Genomic DNA, 23,659 nt, shown 5'->3' on the forward strand with positions numbered 1-23,659 from the left:
AGCCGCATTCCCACAGGAGAAGCAGAGCAGTCTTGTGCATGAGGTTTCCAGCCCCAACTGGCTTAAGGAACAGGCATCTCAAGGTCACCTTGAACATGGCATATTGGGTCAGGAATATCTATCTGTCTCAGTGCTACAGTATAGGTTTAACTTTTACATACAGGAATAGTTGTCTGAGCTTGTCTTTCACAGTAGATGTCAAAACCACATGTTCGTTTTTGAGGAGTATGTAATCTTTAAAAGTAACCTGTTCTCTCTTTAGCCCAGTTTCTTCCTACATGAACCAGAATAAATAGCCGAACTTTCTCAGCACATAATGAAACTTGTGACAAGGCAACAAACTCACAGGTCAAGGTTGGATAATTATGAGCACTTCACGGGGGCACAAAAAAAAAAAAGCCATATATGTCACAATAAAATTGCTGCAGAGCAAGACCTGTCTTGCATGACCACTTAAGGGACCAACAAACTAGTTGTTTAAGAAATGCAGTTATCAATGTAGAGCATACCTGTACTTCGTACAGTTGTAAATGCTTGTGGATACAAGACAGACGGTTGCCCAATAAGTAAGTGACCACATGTCACTGCACTTTGATGGGAGTTGGAGGAGATTCTTGTCATGAAGGGAAGTGGCTGACCTGCATATGTTCTAAAAACATTAGCTCTAGATACTAGATAAAAAAACGAGACTCTTTCCCATTAATTCCTTCTTAATTATACAAAATTATTATTATTAAACAAAATTATACTAGCTGCTGTACTTGCCTATTGTTCCTTATTTCACCATTTTCTTCAAATTAGCTTTACACTAACATTTGATTTGTGTATTTCTTGGAGTATTTTTTATTATGTTTGATAAGTGTAAAGAAACACTTGTAAATGTTGGTCTTCTTGGAAATCTAGAATGGGAGTCAGCGTGACCTAGTAATTATTGTGGTGTCACTGAGGTATGATCCTTTTTCACAAAGGAGGCATGAGGGTGTGTGACACCTAAAAGATGATAGGTGATACAGTGCTTTGAAATCGTCCCATTAAAGGCACAATAGAAGTGCAAATTTTTAGAACCTTTCCCAGATCCAAAGGGGAGCTCTCATGTTTATTATCCCCAAACACCTTTGTTTCCCTTGATGTTTAAACAAAGCGTTTGTAGACAAACTAGGATCTCTGTCACTATATGGATGAACCCCTCCCTAAAAACACAATCCTGTGGGACAATCATCCATGGTAGAAAAAGGGCAGGGCTCAGTTCACATTTAGTAGCTCAGTAATGCTGCTCTTCCAGTAAGATTCTTGCTAACATGCACTGAAATTCTCTACTGTGCTGTCAATGTGTTAACCAAGTAGAAATCTTCAAACGAGCTTCTAGAATCTTGTCTAAAGAAACAGACTCCATGTTTGTGAAGATTTCCAAACTTGGAGGCCAGTTCTACAATAAGGCTTTTAGCCAGTGTAATTATGTTGGTTAGGGGTGTGATTCTTTACAACACATTCATACCAGCAGGAAGCATTAATATAGATGCAGTTTATACCAGCAAAAAAGTTGTTTGCTGGTATAGCTGATTTCATTTGGGAAACTAGTATAAGCTATACTGACAAATGAACTCTTTTGCTGCTATAAGGTGTCTCCCCACTGGTATAAGCAATACCAGGCTAGTCTCCATTGGTGTATGATATACCAGCCAACCCTCTTGGAGAGGGGGGCCTTAGTGAAAGTCTGTATCTAACCCAGTCCTGTTAAAGTCATTTAAGTCCTTAGAGGATCTGGCAATGCAGTCTCCTGTGTAGATGATGATCTTTCTTTTCATTTAGATATAAAACTATAATTTAATTTAAACTTGTGCTGCAATAGGGTATCCCATTAACCATCTTAAACTTTCTCTTGTAAATCATGAATAGTTTGGTTGTTTTGAAGTAGTTAACATTCCAAATCTTGAAATGCACAAAGCTTTAAAGTTTACTCTCAAGATATAATTATCCCTTTTATTTCTACGTATAATAAGGCCTCAAAGGTACCAGTGTGGTCCATGGAGAAATTTTGTAAAATCATCCCAGATGTAATCAATGGGAAGATGTCTCCTGTGGTTTTGAATCCACTTAATTGTGCAGGAGTAATCTAATCGTGAACACTAGAATAACCTAACAGGTGTTTTATTTTTAACGATTTTCCCAACTTGGAAAGAAAACTGAGTGAACTGTTGGGCTAACTGTAGACGACTTTCAGATAATATTTAACCGTTGTTGACTAAATAAAGATAAGCACCTAGCATTAATTCCATTTTCCAAATGTCCTGGAAATCTGTTAACCTCTGATTACAATCCTTCTGTTGTCTTAGAGACTAAGAACAGGTGTAAGTCTGCTAAATTCCTCATTGTTTTAGGATTTAGTGTAGTTGTGAACATTTACAATTTGCACTGCAATTAGGCATAAATGTTCAGTATTCACTGGTGTGTGAATAATCATTACACTTTTGTCATGCCTCTGCAGGGAACTCAGAAAATGCAATTTAATGTAGAGATTGTATTTGTTAGTGGAACAGTTTAGAAGGGGAGTTTTATTTTGATATCTTGCTCAATTTATCAGTCTTTGCAGGATTCCTTATTTATCAGTTTAGTTTACATGAATAAAAAACATTGGCACCCACAGTATCAATGTTAACTTGCTCTGATTGCCAGTTAGGAACGGATCAAAATATTTGTCACTATTTTCTGTTTCACAAATAGGACTCTATATTTGGTCAAAAGAATTCGCTTCCAAATGCCACAACTTCAGCTGCTTAAGATTGGCCTGGTCTGACGTCACAGGACACTAAGTGGATGGTATTAAAATAGGACTCTTTGTTTTTCTTGTTAGGTTTCTTAAAAGTTCTTGCAGTATAAACAAGACTTATGTTATAAAGCAGTTCTGAGCTCTGAACACATAAGCCCCTGTTGGGGTGGGGGGCGGGGAGCCTGTGAATTCATGATTCTGTTCCCTGCTGGGTACCAGTGAAAATCTATGAGAAACCCATTTGGGTGTTGCTGGTTACTGGTACGAAATGATCTACTTGGAATAATTACTACTAACTATTATTATTATTTATTATTTGTGTTACTGTAGTGCCTAGGGGACCTATACGAGAACCCCACTGTGCTAGGTACTGAACAAAAAGATGATCCCTGTCCCAAGGGACTTACAGTGTAAGTATAAGACAAGAGACGGATATAGACAGACAGGAGAGTAAGTTAGTAATGCTTTTCTTCTTGGGCATTAAATTTCCCTATTTGTGTATAGCTTTAAAAAAAGGTTTTAAAATGATACAGGGAATATTTGCATATTGGTTCTGGTCTTGTTGCCCATGTCTGCAGTTTTATGTGACACAGGGTTTTCTAGGTTTCAGAGTAGCAGCCGTGTTAGTCTGTATTCACAAAAAGAAAAGGAGTACTAGTGGCACCTTAGAGACTAGCTGTTCTCAGAAGAATATAGCTTATGTTGGCAAGTTTGTCTAACATTCTCCTAAGTTTTCTCATTTGATTCTACTCACGAGCCTCTTGTGATTGACTCTTGGTTCAAGCAGAATTAAAATGCATTATTTATTTTAGATTTATACTCCCATCCACTTCAAAAGGACTACCTATTCTTGCTCTATGCAATCCTTGGGAATTCCTAAATATACAATAGAATATTTGCCACAACTTGGTGAAATGGTATCTAGATGTATGTTGGCATTCAGATCACAGTGGTTTCAGTGTCAGTCTTAAGCAGACAGAAGTTGGTGTATAGTCTTAAAGGAAAAGTCTTTAGAAATGGGTTCATTGGCCTTATTAGGATGCCTATATAGAGATCTAGCGCTACAAAAATACAACTCCTTCTTGGTATTCAAAACTATGTGTACATTGTAATATAGATGCAATTTTTGACTTTTAAAATAATGCCTATCGCTCTAGAGCTAGCAAAATATTATTTTAATTGCTTGGTGCTGAAACATGTAGTGCAGCAAGGAAGGACAAGTTGAACATCTCCATTATCTAGACTGTCTAAAAAATGGTATAAATTGCCATGTTTTAGACACCAGTTGGGAATGATTTATTTTAGTGTCCTAATGCCACATTTTGCTTAGAAGTTAGACTGGAAAAAATAAGGTGAAAAATTTTCCTCAGAACTAGATGAACAGTAGTTCATGAACAGTGTGAACTTTGACATCCCCTTTGGCTCTCACTTTTCTGAAGCTACTTCTCAAGTAACATGCTTTTTGGGAAAAGTTGAGAGAGTTCAGCCCTGCTCCTCCTTCCCCTAATCTAATCTTAATTTGGAATAAACCCAGTTTTCCTCCAGGATCTTCTGAATACTATGGGTCCATATGGCCTGGGGAAGAGATTGTGGTGAAACCGTCATTCAAAAAAGAAAAAAAGTCTTAGCCCTGGTCTACATGGGGGGTGGGGTGGGCGGAGAGGGTGTAGATCTAAGTGAATAACGTAGCTGAAGTCGACGTACTTAGATCGATTTTACCGTGGTGTCTCCACCACGGCGAGTCGACTGTTGCTGCTTCCCCTTCCACTCTGCCCGCACCTCTTGTGGCGCTGGAGTACAGGAGTCGACAGGAGAGCGCTCGGGGGGTCAATTTATCACGTCTAGACTAGACGAAATAAATTGATCCCTGCTGGATATATCGTTGCCCGCCGATCAGGCGGGTAGTGAAGACATACACTTAGACTTGGATGGCAGACCCAAAGTTTTGATCTTAGCTAAAACACTAGGTTAAAAGACTAGGCACACTCGAGGCAAATGCTGAGGCCCCTTACAGGAACAGAAACACCAGTATCTCAGCTGTCCTAATCCAAAGGGTTAGTCTCCTGTATCTACATAGAATTAGAGAAAACTGTTACAACTTTAGATAAAAGAAATCTTGGTTACAGGATTACTCCTATTTTAACATGTATTCCCTTGAGTCGTGGCCATTCCTCAGAGCCGCCACATCATGTGTATGTTTAAAGAAAACAGAAAAGAAACAGTAAATTTTTCCCATGGCTTGTTTAAATAAAAAGGTCTGATCTTGCATACAACTACTACTAAATTAAGTGTTCCCCATGTGTAGGGGATTGGTCTTCTATAGACTGAGACACAGAAAAAAATTATTTAATGAGTTCCTTCATTAGGTCAGCTTTCAATTGTATATTCTACCTTCAAGATTGTTTTTCTTACAGATATTTTAAACATCACTTTCCTTATATTTTTAACATGTTAACAGATTTAAGTTAGGTGCTATTGTGTGTGGTAGTGTGTTAATTTTTCTAAAAGTATTCCATGATTATCTGAACAGGTTCATGAACCACCCAGCTCCAGCAAACAGCCGCTACAAACCCACTTGCTATGAACATGCTGCTAACTGTTATACACATGCAGTAAGTAAATTCATTATTTTACCAGTTCTTTCAGTGAAACCCTTTATGGTATTGGAACCCTAAGTTTATTTTTAGCTTTGAATTCCTCAGTATATTATGTTTGCAACTTCTAAAATCAATCTTATAGTACACAACTACTAGAAAGTAGTAGTAAATACAAGTAGTGATCATAAACATTATGTTCTGGGAGCGCAGAAGGATCCAAGGAGTCCTATTTTGGAAATGTCGTGCAGGTTAAAGGTTTTGACCCGTCTATTTTCATTCTGCCCAATCAAAGGATGACTAAAGCATCATGAAAATGGATCTCTGCTAGCCTGATGATTGCTATAATCCTTTTAGATGGATTATTTTTCAGTACAGGAAGAACAAGGAAGATTTAACTGTTTAAAAACTTTTGAGCCTTTAAATACAGGGCTGCGTTTAGGATAGAAATAAAACTGAACAGCTTTGCAATGATAAATCTTCTCTTTTTCTAAATTGCTTAGAGTCTAGACATTTTTAGAGACACTAATAATTAAGGTGAGTGTAAACTCTAAACAATCATATATAAATATCCACATCTTACCCTGGACACAATACTTTGAGTGACTGGTTTATTCACCAAAAAATGCAATCTCGGGTCAACTAAAACTGTTTATGAATTTGATACTAATTTGGCAAATAGTTTTGGCCCAAAAAAAAAAAAAAGTTCAGGCAGGATTTACAAGGGAACTTGATTGCTGTTCAACCTGCGGGTGGTGGTGGAGCCCCCTTTAATCCTCTAGCCCAGTAGTTAGTACATTCACCTGGGATGTGGGAGGCCCAGGTTCAAAGCCACACACTTTTTGATTTGGAGCACGGACTTGTATTTGGATCTGCCACTTCCACAGGTGAGTGCACTAACTGTGAGATGCAGGAAGGGCAGCTAGTGGATGAATGTAGCAACACTCAGCACTGCTCTTTAGGTAGCTGCAGGAATGGGAAAGAAACAGTGCAGATGAGTGAAGCTGGGAGGAATTTACAGTTAAATTGCTATAAAGTAAACTCCATTTCATATGGGGATGGAGGGGTCAGTCTGAAACTATCCAAAATACAAGGTTTTTTTATATCTGTGTAGAGAGCATGTGCTGTACTATAGTAAAGTAAAACTAACAAAGTGTAAACAACTTGTCTTTGCAACAATTTAAAAAGTCTCTTCCCTCTTGCTTTCATATAAGGGGCTCTCTTCTTTCTGTATTTCAAAATATGAGTCATGGTCTATATGCCCCAATGCTGCATCATGCAGTAGGGAGCAAAGGACTGCAAGTATTCCCAGAAGGGAGCAGTGGAGAGTTTGCCAGCTCCTTGGAGGATGAGAGGGAGGGTCCTCAAAGGTGTAGGCTGTGAAAGAACTAAAGGAGTGAGGGCCCTGTTTCCCTCTGTACTCCCTAACAGTTGGCTGGAGAGAAACAATGTTCGGTGTGTAAACAATGTAGCATTGTCATTGATCATGCTGCACTGCCAGTGGAGAAGTCATCTCTGAAAGCCATGTACAGGGGCAGGCAATCAAATCGAATGCCTCAAGATCTTCATTGTTGAAGCCGGGACTGCTGCATGTTTCCCTGTGAATACTTGGGTTCCACATGGTTCCTCCTGCTTTACATTGTCTTTCCACTTGTCTGCATACACAGAGCAAGCATTGGGGTTTTGCAAACTTTTGCCTCTCCCATGGACACCTTAGGCAAGAGAATAACTTTACATTATGTTGCCGTGGCCTGTGCAACAAAAAGGGTAGTAACTTAACACACAACTTGGCGTAACTTCGTGCATAAGCCAAAGTGCTCTAACGTAGCTACCGTATAAAGAGCAAAACGGTGCTACGTAAACAGTGTGAAATGTGGAAGGAGTTGAGGCAAAGTAGTGTCTATATACCACCCTAGTAAACTGAGAAAATTGATGGGAAGTTTACACTGTGCTGCTGTAGTTTGACAGCAGACAGAACGTTGATGTTGCAATATAGAAGATTTCAGTGGTTGCCTTAAGTATAAGTTGTGTGGGTTTCATTTTGTGCTGCAAGAAGCTTATTAGAATTGTGTGGAGGATGTAATTATGTTTCACGAAGGATTTCAAGATTTTTTTGTTTGTTTGTTTTTTTTAAAATTTGGCTTCCTTCTAAATTTAAACAACAACTGAAAAATTTGAAGCTGTGAGAAAGAAACTTCTAAAAAAATTGTTTCAGGTTAATCAAAATGTTTTGTTTCAACAACATTTCGTTTTGATTGTGATGCGCTTATTTTGCATTCTAATATGAGATGGTACAAAATTTTAAAACTTCCAAATGGAAAGTTGGTCAGAACAAAAAATCAAAATGTTTTATTCTGAAAATGTCCAAACAGAATGCTCTGACACTGTTAAACATTTTCTTCTGGTTTTCTTCCAAAAGGAAATTCCAGGGACATGACTGGATTTCACAGAGTGCCAAGATTTCAACAGCTCTGCATGTTCCAATGGCATATGATTCCATCAAAACTTCTCCAGTCAGCTTTAGGGATTATTATTTCTGCATCATTCATTCTGCTATGGGCCTTAGTTAAAGTTGCTGTTATGTGTAGTAATAGCAAAGTGCTATTAACTTTCCCCAGTGTATTTGCCACCTTTCAGTTCCTTCCACAGGTATTCCTACCAGCAGTGACTGTGACTGTCTCATAACTGAATGAATGGGATTTTTCCAAGGGTCTAACAGAGAGTTAGGTACCTAAATCCCAGCCAGTTTCAATGGACATTCAGCTCCTCATTCAACAGGCTCATTTGAAAATCCCAGCCCATAAAAATAAGCTGCATAAGCTGTTAATGAATCTTAACTCCTTCCTGTCCTTTCCTTAACAGAGAGTCATTTTCTTTACTTTCTATCAGACCAGGTTCTCAAATTTATTCTAAAATATCTCAGTAAAATTGAAAGAACAATTCTGCTATATCTCCTCTAAAATACTCTGTCACTTCCCCGACCCCACCTTGCCTCTCCAAAGCTCAGTGCTCACTTCCTCTAATTTAGCAAGTATGCTTTGGCTAAGGTGCTCAAAGTAATTGCTGATCTTGAACTAAGAAATGAAATACTTTCTAAATTGATTTACTTCAATGCTGGATTTTATTTCAGTTGGACTATTTATAAAGTGGTGGATTTGGCACACAGAATTAGCACCCTGGTACAGTCTCTCCTGTTTATATAGTTTTGCTTTCACAATGAACGAAGTATAAATTTCAGCAAATTTGAATACCAAGAATAGGACATTGTCTGGCAGTTTAGCACTGTTCCATTAGAATGTGATGACTCAGCATTTCTATGATTCTGTCGAAGTAGATCCATTCCCTGGGTTTGTTAGTAAATATCAACCCTAAAGGTACTGTCACAAAGTATCAGTTCTCAAAAGGGGAAAGCACTGAAACAGATGTATCTGTTCTTGTTGCATAATTTTTGAAGTTTTAAATTTCTAAAAGATTTGCTCCAGGAATTATTTGGGGGAAGTTGTATGGCCTGTGTTATAGGTGGTCCCCTCTGGCCTGGAAATCTTTATATCTATGAAAAGTTTGAGTGGAAAACTTGTGTTGCTTATCATTGCTCTAAGACTAAAGCTATATCTTGCTGTTTAAAAGATGGATGAGAAGTCCATTTTTATATACATACCTCTTATTTTTATTAGAACCTATATTGTGTCAAGTGTAATTAATGTAGTAGAAAATTTTGTTTCCCAGTAGGTAAGCAGACAGCAGAATTTCACTTCTGGTCTGACATAAATACCCTGGAAGTAATAAAACACCTTTTGTTTAGTTAATTGTTCTCATGATACACTTAATGGCATATAGGTAAGGCATGCTATTTTGCAAATGGACCACTTAGAAGAAAAGAGAAATGTAGACTGTGTAGTTCTTCCATAGCAGGAGTGGAATTTTTTATTTGGAGCTCAGAATAAAAGCCAGGAAAAAGGCAGAAATAAAATTACATTTGATAGCTTGCAGCTCTGCATTGATTTGTATCTGTATTCCTCCTTTAAAGGCATGAAGGAAGGGATGGTAAAACAAACTGATTTGCTTCATCCTGCTATAACTTGAAGTACGGTGGTCATTATAAAAGTTAGACACCACCTTGTCAAAAATATCTCGTATCTTAAATGCACTGTTTCTTACTCATATAAAAGTTTACTTTTTAATGGTGACCACCAGTGCTTAAGGTGTTTTATGAGTAGTATACCTCTAGGCTCAAGTATTCTTTGGGTTTATGTGGATTCCATTAAATCTGAGGATGGAGGGAAAGGAGAAGACTAAGTTTCATTCAGTGTGAACTTCAAATTAAAAGGTAAACATGTCTCATAGAATATCAGGGTTGGAAGGGACCTCAGGAGGTCATCTAGTCCAACCCCCTGCTCAAAGCAGGACCAATCCCCAATTAAATCATCCCAGCCAGGGCTTTGTCTCGTGCATTGGTCCATATGCTGTGGTACTAACAGTGTAGTACTCAACATATTTTTACAGCTATGCAGTTAGCTTACATATTCTAATCTTTGTAAAAGGGCCTTGAGGTCTGTGGATGGAAGGCAAAGGCATTATAGAAATGCAATTGTTGCATTCTTTGTGTGTTTTTAAGGATCCAGTACATTTATATTTTTATCTCCTTTTTGAAACAGGCACCAGTTCTGTGCTTTTAAATTGGTTTGTGAACTCTGGTCTTCAAGTTACAAACTGTTTGTTTTTTCAATCCACAGTGCAGACTTTTCTTGAATGATCTCTATTGTCTCCATGCTCAGAATTTCCATTTATGCTACAGGGAGTTTTGCATGTGGATAAAGTACAGTGTATCTACAGTGTAGATCAAGGAAGAACTTTGCATCCTGTAATTCTGTTTTTCATGACAGAGTTTTTAAAAGGTGAATCATTGTCAAATTCCAGGATGCAGTGTTTATCATGAAAGACCTGTGTTTTCCCACTTCAGGCTGTACCCATGATTTCATTGGTTAAATTAATTTTTTTTCCCCCCCAGTAACACCTGAAAAATATATAGTCAGGACCAGTAGAATACTACTTTTGGTTACAGGAATGGGTGGGTGATTCTACACAGTGGCTGGGGATAGAGAATAACATCAGTGTTCTTATTATTGTTTCCTTAGTTCCTCATTTTTCCAGCCATTGTGGGTAGTGCCCTCCTCCACCGGCTCTCTGATGATCGATGGGAAAAGATAACTGCATGGATGTATGGCATGGGCCTCTGTGCACTCTTCATTGTTTCAACAGTGTTTCACATAGTTTCCTGGAAAAAGAGTCACTTAAGGTATCCACAGAGCACTCACTTGCTGTAATGTTTTTCATGCTGCTTCTGAAGTGGTCAGATTCAATTACCCTGAGTAAGCAGACCAGGGAACACTTCCTCCTCTCCCCCCCCCCCCACACTTTTGCGGAGCATTGTGAGGGGTACCTTGTGTGCTGTGTAATAGATTCTCCAGGAAACCTTCATTCTGTCACTGCAGACCCTTTGTTTGCAAGGTTGGGTCACTAAAGTAACAGTATACTCTGTTCATTGGGAAGAATTACTCCAGAGAAAACTAGATGCATTATTTAAAGTACACAGAATACTGCAGAAAGTGTCGCTTTTTGTCACATTTCTGTGTGCCTGCATTGCATATTCAAATATGAGTTGACTTCTGTGAAGACAAAACTCAGTGTTTAATAGGATACTGAACCAAAAATAAATTGGTCTTCTGCTAATCTTACACCTACCATTATTTCTGATCACTTTCTATAGTCGGAACATAATGAATCACTCAATGTTCCTGATTATGTCTTTATTAAAATAATAGCATATACTGCCTTCCATCCCAAGACTCTGAATCACTTTAACTATGTACATACAGGACAGAGCAACGCAACAAAACCACACAATTTATGCTGGCGTTAACTGTTGCAGTTAATGGATGTCATAAGCAACTCAACGTTATTCTGTAGAAGAAAATTGCTAGATTAAAAGTGGGGTGGATTTTATCTCAATAGAGAAATGTGATTGCTGGCTGGATGTTTCGCATTCTACCATACATTGAGCTAGACACAGACAGCTGCCAAGTGGCTTGCAATCTAATACACAGTTGACCAGGTGAAGGTTCTATTTCAAAGTTAGTCTCTGATAGCCGAACTAGGGCTAGATTCTTGATCCTGCTATGATTCCTCTGAGGTCACAAAGCTGCCTTAAACAGCCTCTTTAAGGATTCCCCCTGCATAGTGCCTGTCCTTGGGTACTGTAGCATGGAGCTGCTACACAAGCTCTATCTTGTCCGAGCATGGGGTCAGGGCTGGGGAAAAGACAGGACAGGAGCACTGCTGTGCTCTATTGCCTGAGCCAACTGGCCCAACACAGATCAGCCTGGAGGCTGCTGCAGGCTGAAGGCTTAGCCAGCCCTGAAATAAGGGAGCACCGAGAAGCTTTGCTAGTGTACGCGAAAGCATTTAAAATTGGGCAACTTTCACGTTGAACACAAATCTTCTGATTTTTCTTGACAGAGAGGAATCATGAAGTTTTTCCAAAACTTGTATTTTAGCAGCTTGTTTTTTCTTTGTTAGGACAATGGAGCATTGTTTTCACATGTGTGACAGAATGGTGATCTATGTCTTTATTGCAGCATCATATGCACCATGGTAAGAAATCAAATGTATATTTTCAAGGGATTAAAACTTCCTACACTGTATTATCAATATGATTCCCAAATAATTTTTTCAAAGGCTTTGGGAAGTAGTTGATTGACAACATTGTTGAATTGGGAAATGAAATATGGCATAATCGCCCTGGGATTTAACTATGCTGCCTCCTCCCTCTTTTGTATTACAAGAAGAACAAACTGGTTTTGTCACTTTCTTTGTAATTTTGAATGAATTCTGAGCTACATGACTAGAAATTATGGGCCATAACCTTCATTCCTGCTTATCCAAAATTCAAACTGACTTCAGTAGGACATCAGGTTATGTAAGGAATGTGACAGGGCCCCTAATTTTTACCTTAAGTTTTAAAATTTGGACTGAAGAAGAAAGGGAGCTAGGTTACAGTGATACTCCTTTTGAATGAGCAATTGCTAAGTTATCCAAGTACTACAGTTGTCTTTTTCACTATTCTACTGTCATAAGCCAAATGCTATACTTCAGCTTAGACTTGTTATGGAAAATACTCTTACCATCCCTTTTTAGGGATAATGTTAGAAAAGGATTTGGAAATAGAAAAAAGCGCGCTCTCTTCCTCACATCTGTCCCAACACACCTAGACGCTACTTAGTTTAGGTTCTCAAATAAGTTTTCTTACCTCTCCAAGAAGTCCTAAGATTATTTCCCCTTCCCATGTTCTAAATAAAGTGTAGCCCATGTTTTAAAGTAAAGAAAAATCTTTGTATGTCAGTAAGTTCCATTCAGTCATCACTTCTGTTGTCTATTGTAATCTTCACATTTTCAGGTTAAATCTTCGTGAGCTTGGACCTCTGGCATCTCATATGCGTTGGTTTATCTGGCTAATGGCAGCTGGAGGAACCATTTATGTATTTCTCTACCATGAAAAGTAAGAATTCTAATTTGCATTAAACTTTAAACTGCATTTGAACTTGCTGCTTTTTAAATACTCCTGTAATAAAATGTCAGCTTGTCTTGCATATTGACTTAAGAACTTCAAAATAGCAGAAATACATAAATAGAAGGATGCAAGCTTATGTCTTGTGAACAGATATTTGCACCCACTTTATCACACATAAATGTACAGTAACTTGTATAGCTCACATTTAGAACAAATTTATAAATGCTATTATATGTCTTCTGTGGAAAACTAAGACACAGCCCAATAAATACATAAATCTTGCTGGTGGAAAGTAGGCAAGGAGAGGAGTAGTATCTTTATTGACTTCATTCAGTAGTTTGTCTTTACTGTCCTATTAAATCTGTTGATGGGAGTTGAGGGAAATGTCTGGATAATAAAGATGTCTTCATTGCTTCCATATTATACTATGCTAGTTAATTGATACAGTATTCCTTATAGGATTACAGTGCAGTATTAAGTTGCAAATAGAGAGGTTACTAACCCAGGAAATTTCTACAACACCCCTGTTGAGCTATTTGAAGAGGGCAGTCTATTTAGTTTACGCTACTGTTTTCTTGAGCCTATGTGACTGCCTCTCATTGCATACCTCATTCCCAAGGAGCGAGCGACTAATCTTCATAAGTCTTTCCCCACCTAGTAAGAAAGAAGGGTTGAAACCATATGCATTGACCCACTTGGTGGGAGACTCAGTTGTAGTTACAGGTACATCTCAAAAGTATGGAGAAAAATTGATATATTTAGCCATATATAGAAAGTGTATCGGCAATGTTTCTAGCATAGTGTCATCCTCTTTCCCTTAATTAGAAAAATATCAGCCCTCTGTTAAGTAAATAAAACCTCAATGTGATCTATCTGTATACAAAGTCTTTAGGTGGTTGATGTGCATCTGTTAGTTTAAAAGGTCATACATTAGCTCAGGGGTGGCCAACCTGTGGCTCTTCAGAAGTTAATCTGCGGCTCCTTGTACAGGCACCGACTCCAGAGCTGGAGCTAGAGGTGCCAACTTTCCACTGTGCCGGGGGGGGGGGGCTCACTGCTCAAGCCCTGGCTCTGCCACAGGCCCTGCCCCCACTCCACCCCTTCCCATCCCCTCCCCTCAGCCTGCCATGCCCTCGCTCCTCCGCAGAGCCTCCTGCATGCCAGGAAACAGCTGATGGGGAGGTGCAGGGAGGGAAGGGGAGGTGCTGATTGGCGGGGCTGCTGGTGGGCAGGAGGCACTGGGAGCTGGGGGGGGGAACTGATGGGGGCTGCTGATGTATTACTGTGGCTCTTTGGCAATGTACATTGATAAATTCTGGCTCCTTCTCAGGCTCAGGTTGGCCACCCCTGCATTAGCTGTTTTGTCTTTTAAGGAAATATTAAATGTGCATTAAAAATTCATCTTGTACCTTTCCTTAAATTATTCCTTTAGGTATAAGATTGTTGAACTCCTTTTCTATTTAGCAATGGGATTTTCTCCTGCTCTGGTAGTGATATCCATGGTAAGGAATATGCTGTTAATGTAATAAATACCTTTCCTTTTTTAAGTAGTTTAAAAGGGAGTTCCAGTGAAGTTCCATTTTGTCTGTATAGCTGTTAATTTCAGTTCAACACACTGTTATAAATGCTAGTTGTAGAAGCACTGAAAGTGTTTAGCCATCTGTTTGGGTTTAATGGTCCTTAAGCGATAAGGCAATGAAATTCCATCCATTATGTAGATTCAGTTTCTTTAAAAAAAAAAAAAAAAAAGCTTAAAAGAATCATGTAGGGATAGTACTTCTATTTCACTAGAGCCAGAAAGAATCAAATATTGCATTTCAGTTCCATACATCCAAACACCACGTATTTCAAAGCAAAGTGTTTGAATTGTAATATTTATGACTCCGTTTAATACTTGCTTCCTTATCCCTTGGACATTCAGAAGGAAGCTTTTAATTTAGAAATGTGGCATAAGACTTCCTGTAGTCCTGTTTGGCTTATTCACTGACTGTTTGTAAGGTTTTTTTGGTTGGTTTTCCCCCCACCCCATTCTGGCCCAAAATCTACAAATAGGTTACTCCTTCCCTCTTTTAAAAAGGACTTGCCTTAGAAGAAGGCTGGAGAATAGTCTGACTCTTCCTATTAGAGGCATCTCCAGATTAATGGATATAATGTATTTAAAGATTGAATCACAGATGCCACTACTCAGAACCACCCCTAGTGAACTAATTAACTTCTCTACAAGAATTTATTATTTAGTGACCATTATACCATGCCATTGGGAAATGTATTTTTTTAAAAAATCATTACATCCTCCTAGTCTGTTCAGTATAGTTTGAAAATGATCAAAATAGCCCATTCTCAGCTCAAATGTCTTGACAATAGCAATAGACACAATAGTCAAAGTATATTCAGAATTGCTTATCAACTTTTTGCAGCATGCATAACTATAATCACTGTTCCTGCAGCAAACCTGAATACAAGCCATAAAATATGCCTTCAAATTCTGTCGTCTTGAATGTTGTCCGTAACTCATGGAGATAAGCTGTATACAATCATGTCTCTTTTGCCCGTTACATTCATCCTTATGTGTTTGTGATCTCCCATGTGCGTACTCCACTCTCAACTGGGTAGAATGTCAGACCTGCTCAACTCTGAACATGTCACCTGATATTGCTTTGATAATAGTAACCTGTCGAACATGTCACCACACACAAAATCAAGAATAGCCATTATATTGTAAATACATTTAAGTACATTACAGCTTGTTCAAACTGCTAGAACTGTGAAGTGATGAATCGGAAACAAAACTATAGCAGCAGAAACAGTGACAGTCTAACTTTACACGTGTGGCATAACATCTTACAATGATCACAAGGCCAGGCCAGTGTTCAGACAAACTGAGGTTGAAACTCCAAGCTGAACCGTAAGCATTTAGGATTGGCTGCCCTGTTTGTTCTGTTCATATTAGCTGTCACATGAAAAGGTTTATAGAAACTCACCCACAATTAGGATCAATATACTATGTACTCCAAAGTGATGTCTCAGAATAATATTGTCTGGCCTTTTAAACGTCATTAAATAAGTCGTCCGTCCCACCCCCTCTCCCAGCCCCAATAACAAGACCTAGAGACTTATTAACTCTCTGTTCCAGTTTTAATTTCTGAAGGCTAACTTTTTTTTGGTTTCCTTGTTAATTAACAGAACAACACCGATGGACTTCAAGAAGTTGCCTGGGGAGGCTTAATTTATTGCATGGGAGTGGTGTTCTTCAAGAGTGATGGAATCATTCCATTTGCCCATGCCATCTGGCACATGTTTGTAGCTATTGCAGCTGCAGTTCATTACTATGCCATTTGGAAGTACCTTTATAGAAGCCCTGCAGACATTATCCGTCACTTATGATTTAAAAAAAAATAATCTGCACTAGGCCTCCATAACAGTATTATTTGATGTAAGGAATTCTGGGGAATTGAAAAATTGCACAGGAAAAACCGCACTGAAGTCGATAGTTCTCTGAGTACATTTACTGTGAACTGACGTTAAATAATGTGTCCTGGAATTGCCCTTCATACAGTAAGCACTGTAAATAATCAAGGCACTATAGTACAGTACTGATAGTCCATTCCACATTAGTAGAACTGGGTTCCTGATGTTTACTAACCAGAATTTTTGTATTCTAGATTAATTTTACAGTTTTTACTATATGAATTTTTCTAAATTAGTGATTCAAATTGTGAAAGTCAGTGCAATAGCAAAACTGTAACTTCTTTTGTTTTAAAATTGGTTTCTACCATTTTTCCACTAGCCATTTAATAAACATAAATCATGGAGGGATAGATCTAGTTTTACCACCAGTCATCTTGGCATAATATGACTTTTATAGAAATTTTAAATTGTTTTTTGTAAATTTTAAAAGTACATTTATTGAAATGAAAACACACAACTGTCATCTATGCAGTTATTCATATTGCAAACTCTTGCAAGAAAATGTTACATTCCATATACTGTACTGATAAGCAAACATTATACCTCTTCCAAAAGTTTTATTACCAGTGGGGTTGTAAGTACAAGTTTTTAAAAATTATGAATTTCGAAACGTGGTTCTGCCAAGCTTGGACGTGAAAACATGCTGCTCACTATAGTATATTTAGTTACTTAGGGCTTGTCTACATAGTGGAGTAGTTCAGCTTGCAGGGTGCGATTTGTAAAGTGCACTAACATGCTACACGTTAATTGGTCCATATAGACCCAGATGCTGCACATGACAGGCTCCCTAATGCACTTTAACATAATACTGTTTTAAATAGCACTACATTAAAGTCCACAAGGGAGCCTTTAGTGCACACCAGCAGGGTCTATATCAACCAATTAATGTTCAGCATATCCCCATAGTCCACTTTACCATCTGGCTTATCAATGAAAGAAACAAAGTGTTTCAGACAAGTAGTTAATACCAGTCAAACATTTTAAGACACCTCCACACATGCCATCTATAGAGACAGTTGAATTGATTAGAGCAGACTTTTCAAAACTTGGCAGTATCAATGCAGGTGACCAGCTATTAAATATCCCAGTATCCAAATTACAATGAGGAAGCATCAGTAATTGTCCAGAAAAGTTAACATATATTGGTGCTGAAACATTAAGGCTGGGATATCAAAAGGATCTCAGTGGAGTTGGGTACCAGTGACCCCTGGCTTTGAGTGGGTGTTGGATGTCTAACTCCCTTAGGCCCCTTCAGAATCCCAGCTGAAACTGGTACATTGCAATTGCTGGTAACTTAGAGTATTTTATAGTTACTGGTCTTCACACACTTGGCCTTTTAGTGAAGAAAGCCTGAAGAACTTGATACAATATCTCTCATCAATTTGGGACCTTAAAAAGAGCAAAACTGGGCATATCATATTGCTATTTTCTGTACAGGAAAACAAAATGTAGCAAAACATGATTGTAGAACATGTGCATTAAATATCTAGATGTAGAAGCCTCACTGTAATGCTGTTTTCCAGTTATAGTATCTGTCTCGCTACATTATCAATGTCTTATATTAAGATTGACTCGATCCTTTTTTCTAATTTACTCAGTTTTTCATGTCAGTGTTTTAAAAACTAAAAAAAACAAACATGTTGCCTTTTTCAGATTTTGTTCTGGGTATTGCCTGTCTTCAAACAATAGACTAGCACAATAGGGATGTTTTTCAAGGTACTATTTAATATTTCATCTGAACTTGCCAGTGGGTTGTTCGCATATGATCAAATCTGTACATTTCTATAAAATTTCCAGGAAGGGACACTTAAAAAAAAAAAATCAAGGCATGGAAATGAGTTGCCATACAGTGTTAGCTGATGACTGGAAAACGGCACCACTAAAGCACCCTAGTCAAATCTCTAAAAAGCATAAAAATGGAACATCTGGGCAGACGTTCCCTTGTATGAGACTTAAACATGTGGATGCCTGTGTTTTTTTTAACATCTGTTTCCATGTTTTTCAATTCTGTGGGTTCATCTATTCTGTTCAAATGCAGCACTGTTAAACCACTAAAATCTAGGTAAGAGTTTGCTTTTATGTCAAAAATGGGAATTTTAGCTTGGATTTGTTCCATTATCTTTTAAGTTAATTTTCATGGCCAGTTGTTTGGAGTGTTTAATAGTGAAAATGTTTTTTAAATATTTGAACTCGCCAAAACTATTTTGAATTACTGTATTCTAGTCTACATGAATTTGAATGTACTAGACTGTAAAATAAATAAATAAATAAATATTTTGTGAATTTGGAAACTTCATGGTGTGGGGTTTTTTGTTTTGTTTTGTTTTTTGTACCCAAATGGAGTGCCAAAGCCCAGTGCAGGTATGCGAACTTGTGCCGCAATCCTATCTCTGGTTGTAGTGTAGACATACCCTAAAACACTAGTCCAAAATGTACGAAGACCATCCCTGCCCCAAGGAGCTTACAATGTAAGACAAGACACAACAGATGGATAATCTTGCTACATGGATCTACTTTGGACTGTCTTCTGTATTCAGCATTTTGATTCATTAACCAAATTGCTTTTTGTAGCCAATAATTTGAATGCTGAAAGCTGGTACTTGAATTATAATACACATTTTTTTTAGGTTTCAGAGTAACAGTCGTGTTAGTCTGTATTCGCAAAAAGAAAAGGAGTACTTGTGGCACCTTAGAGACTAACCAATTTATTTGAGCATGAGCTTTCGCTCAAATAAATTGGTTAGTCTCTAAGGTGCCACAAGTACTCCTTTTCTTTTTACATTTTTTTTAGAAGTTTTTTGACCATAGTAATCAGTGACTGAATTAAATGAAATTACTGGGGATATTTGCACAATTTTGGTTTAAAATTAATGTTTAATATTTTTTTCAGGCACCGCTGCATACAGGAGTCTTACTTTACCTCTGTATGGAACATTTTTCTATGAGTCACCTCCAGGATTCTTTATTTAGGTCCAGGTTATTTTAACCTCCAGAGGAATCCTGTGACTGTGGCCGTCATGTTGACATCAGGTGCTTGACTACGACTTTTCTCACGGCTTTGCTATTTTTAAAGGAATACAGGATGCTAGTCTATGCTAGATAATTGCTTTTAGTAGTGAGAGGTGCAGTAAGATTAAAGCTAAAAATAGTTAGAATTTCCTGTTACCAGAAGAATGCCCAGGATGAATGCCTTCCTACTTGATATAGGAGCCTTTTTATTAAATCCCTGTTTCAGTCTCATTTAGGGTGGAGCAGGTCACTTAACCTGCAACTGTTCCAGCTTTAGCTCTATTAAGAACCTCTCTCCTCATGCAGTAAAATCTTAAATAAGTTTGTAACTCATTCGTAGTACATTATATACTGCATAAATATGAATCACTTGTAACTCATGCCATACAATTACTTGAAATACATTCAGGCCTATCATACCACCCTCATCTCCCAGCAACCACTTCACAATGTATTTCTCTTTCCCACAGCTGGAATCAACCACTCCTTTTGTTTAGGAGGGGAAGTTAAGTGGTCCTATAAGCCCCAGAGCTGCAAGGTGATGAGCACTCAACTCCACTCGGGTTTAGGACACATCTCACAAGATTGGAACCTTAGTCAGCTAATCCAAACATTAGGTCTTGTGGGCCTAGCCTCAGGAAAGGGGCTCAGACTGGAAAGTGGTGGTTTCTTTAAAAGTTTTCTGAGTTTCTATTGAAATGTTATTCTCTAGTAGGCAGGCACAAAGTTGATATTCCCATTAGTCACCTGAATGTAGTATTTGCCAAGATAATTGGCATAGAAACTAGCTTTCTCTCTGAGCGATGTATCTCTGTCATCAGCTTATTTTGAATACAAGAGAGTATTGCTGCATATTTCTTTTGTGAAATGAGGACACTTATTATGATGACTAAGGATAAACCAGAGGAAACCAGAGTCCTCTTACAAAATTTAGGGGTAAAATCCTGGCCCCAGTGAAGCCGTGGAAGATTTGCCATTGACTTTACCCTAGAGCTGTATGCGCTTACGGGAATACTTTTCACATGTGCCTCAATGAATTAGGAGACAGGTTAAAAGGATTTGTGCTCTTAAATTGTGTGGGAGAGATTTGCAAATCTCCCCCTTAGTTTTTTTTATATAAACAAAAAGCCATTGATTCTAGTCCACTAAATTACTGAGGCTTTAGTTCCTGGAAAAAGAGTTCTTGCTTTCTTATGCATCCTGTTCAATATTAAGAACAATGACGCACAGGTTTAGGTGGCAGGGTATAAAGCTCTTGATCTGCCAGAATGTTATAACAGACGCTGACCTTCTTGCAGCTTCCCTGACGTGAGCAGTGTTACCAATGTCAACTGACAGCCAAGCCTCCTATCAGACAGGAAGTTCAAACCAGATCACAGGAAGCTTGGCTGGAGAAAGGTTTGTGCTTATTCAACACGATGTTAAAATGACACTAGAATCAAACCCACAAAAGCAAGAACATTTAGAATGGTGCTTATTCCAACAATCATGCACTGCTTCTTGCTTTTAAATAGTGTGATGATCTTAGAATGTATCATAAACTACATGGGCACAGTGAGTAATACAGTGCAAGCTTAAATCACTGAAATTTCTTGCTCTGGAAGTTTAAAAGGTCATTCCACTAAAAATCACAAACTTACAAAAACTAAATTCTTTACATGTTACTAATACAGATATGTATTAAAATTAGATAGTATTTTTCACTATGATCCTTTCTAGGGATTTTTTGGGGGGGCCCACTTCACTTAGCCTGAGAAATGAAAATAACATAGTCAACATTAATTGGATCAGTTTCAGTTTTGGATTCCCTTGCAGTGGCTAAGGGCTAGTGTTATCAAACTTCCAGGGAAATGTTACAAATCCAGGGACATGGTTTTCACTGAATATTTCAGTGGTTTGAGCATTGGCCTGCTAAACCCAGGGTTGTGAGTTCAATCCTTAAGGGGGCCATTTAGGGATCTGGGGCAAAAATTGGGGATTGGTCCTGCTTTGAGCAGGGGGTTGGACTAGATGACCTCCTGAGGTCCCTTCTAACCCTGATATTCTATGACTCTAAAACCTTCGTATAAAGTAAGATTAGCTTTTGTTTAAAAAAAAAAAAATAGTGCCCTTAAATGTGTGCCCCTTTCTGAAGTCAGCTGTTTCACTAATATTGCAAAATGGGCATTTTTGTTGTTGCTTGGCTGAGTTCTGGTTTTTTTCATAAATAAAATTACCTCATAAATAATCACTGCTAATCAGAGCAAAAGTTCACTGTGTCTGTCTCTCTCCCCCGTCAACAGATGTGTTAGAAAGTTGTCCTCGTACTAAGTCAAGCTTAATAAAGACAATATGCATCTAAATACACAGTAACAGTACTTTGGTTAGCATGGTGTCTGTATGTAGAACTCAACACCACATAAGATTGTGTCATGCACTGTGGCTGGATTAAGATAAGGATAATCAAATTTCAGGTTTGATGGGGTACGTTAATATTTGCAGAGGTCAATAAGCAATTATAGTATTTCACCTTTCACTTGAGCATCAGCTGTTAGCAACTGTTGGACTGAACTTTACTGTGATCTCGCACAATTTTATGTTCTTATGCAGACAAAATTTAATTTTCAAAAATCCCTCATCGCTCCACTTCTTACATCCTGATATTTACAGCAGCCTGCTTGGAAATTAATTTCAAACTATGGACTCCTAATGTGTGTTTAAATAAAATAATTATGCTTTGTGCTGATGTAAAAGGATTGGATGTGTTAACCCTATGAAGAGTGGCTGGGAATTTTGGAATATTACTCTGAGGAGCTTGACATAGTTTATTTAATTAACCTAATTCTGACTTTCGCAGAAATCCAGGGGTGGGTGGGTGGGTGTGTGTGTGTGTGTGAGAGAGAGAGAGAGAGAGAGAGAGAGGATAGGGTTTGGAGTCTCATCTTTTTCTCTGCTATCCATGAGTCTAGCTGAGGAAAACTTGGGTTAAAATATAGGCAGCTGGTATTTACAGAATGTACAGTAGCTTTATAGCCATCTGCTGAAAGACTATACAATCATCTTCATATCCTCTCTTCGCAAATGTTAACATTGCTTCTCTTGAATCTAGAAACACTATCACTAACATTTTGGACCTGTTCTCAGATGAGTTATATCTCAGTCAAGGCCAAACTTGGTGGCCTGATTCTCTCTCACACATTTTTGTGTGAAAACTGGTAGAGATTTCCTATTTGTGGGAGCAATCGGGTAGTGAGCTGCTTCAGTGCTACTATCTGTGGCCACATTTAATTAAAGCTGCAAAATTAGAGGCTAGATTAAGGCCCCTTCTTAAAATGTATCCTTTGCATTTGGACTTGAAAGTTATAAATGTTTCCATGACGTGAGAGGGAAGGAAGTGGAGGGGCAAGATGTAAAGAAATACATGATTGATATGGAAGCCAGCTGCAGCCAAAATCCAATCCCAATATCCATTTCAAGATGGATTTAAACTGGGACTCATCTCCTATTAGTCTAAGATAATTTCTTCCATTTAAAAATAAGGTCAGTCTTCTTCAGCACAAGAGCATCTGCAGGCTCCTGGGATCTCTGTCCTGGTGACTCAAAGTGGGAGAGATTTTGGCAGTTAATGTAGAGTGGTACAGAGAGGCACCGACTGACGCAGATACTTGCCATTCTGTGCCAGTTTGGGTCACATCCTGCACCCAGAAAGTCAGTGGGAGCTTTGCCAGTCATTTCATGCAGCAGGGAGAGGGGATCTGGCTCTTAGCTTCAGATACAAGCAGTGCATTGTTTCTCTTTCTAAAGAGAGAAATTGGCAGCTGGCACTGAGTCACAGTTCAATAGTCACACTTACCGCATTGTATAGCCCAGTCAGTTCCAGAAATATTCATCTTTCTTTCCAGGGGCATGTATGCTGACAGTTTCCCATGGTTCCATCTGTCTGTGCATGAATTGCCTCTTTCTATCTTGTTGTCTCCAATAGGCTGCCTTGCAGTTGTTATTAACTGTCATTGTCTTGGCTTTGGTAAGCTTGTCAAACCACTCCTTTCTATTTCGATCAAAAGGTGAGTTGCCTTCTGGTGTGTTTGTAATAACCCATTTCACTGTCATATGTTTGTTTTATCCCCTTTATATTTGATTCTACCCTATGGTCCTATTTTGTAATGACTGGGAGGGATTCATTGACTCTCTCTGTAAACCATGAAATAGTACCTTTAATAAAATGCACCCTCAGGAGCCTAATCCAGCTCCCATTGAAGTCAGTGGAGAGATTCT

The 23,659-nt window shown here is 38.3% G+C and overlaps 1 protein-coding gene across 4 annotated transcripts in view; it reads left to right on the forward strand.

Moving 5' to 3' along the window:
• MMD (monocyte to macrophage differentiation associated) overlaps positions 1–18,618 on the forward strand; it is a 29,785-nt gene extending 11,167 nt beyond the window's left edge. For 2 of the 4 annotated variants that reach the window (XM_073310714.2, XM_073310717.2), the window contains 6 exons: positions 5,298–5,379; positions 10,497–10,657; positions 11,938–12,012; positions 12,815–12,916; positions 14,361–14,430; positions 16,112–18,618. In XM_073310714.2, the coding sequence (XP_073166815.1) occupies positions 5,298–5,379; positions 10,497–10,657; positions 11,938–12,012; positions 12,815–12,916; positions 14,361–14,430; positions 16,112–16,312 (691 nt within the window). In that variant the 3' untranslated portion in view covers positions 16,313–18,618. Of the gene's footprint in view, positions 1–3,097; positions 3,178–5,297; positions 5,380–10,496; positions 10,658–11,937; positions 12,013–12,814; positions 12,917–14,360; positions 14,431–16,111 lie in introns of all 4 variants that reach the window. The other 2 variants (XM_073310713.2, XM_073310715.2) reach the window with 2 other exon arrangements.
• Positions 18,619–23,659: the final 5,041 nt, after the last annotated feature.

The sequence above is a fragment of the Lepidochelys kempii genome, chromosome 14 (genome assembly GCF_965140285.1).
Source record: "Lepidochelys kempii isolate rLepKem1 chromosome 14, rLepKem1.hap1, whole genome shotgun sequence".
Classification (NCBI taxonomy): domain Eukaryota; kingdom Metazoa; phylum Chordata; order Testudines; family Cheloniidae; genus Lepidochelys; species Lepidochelys kempii.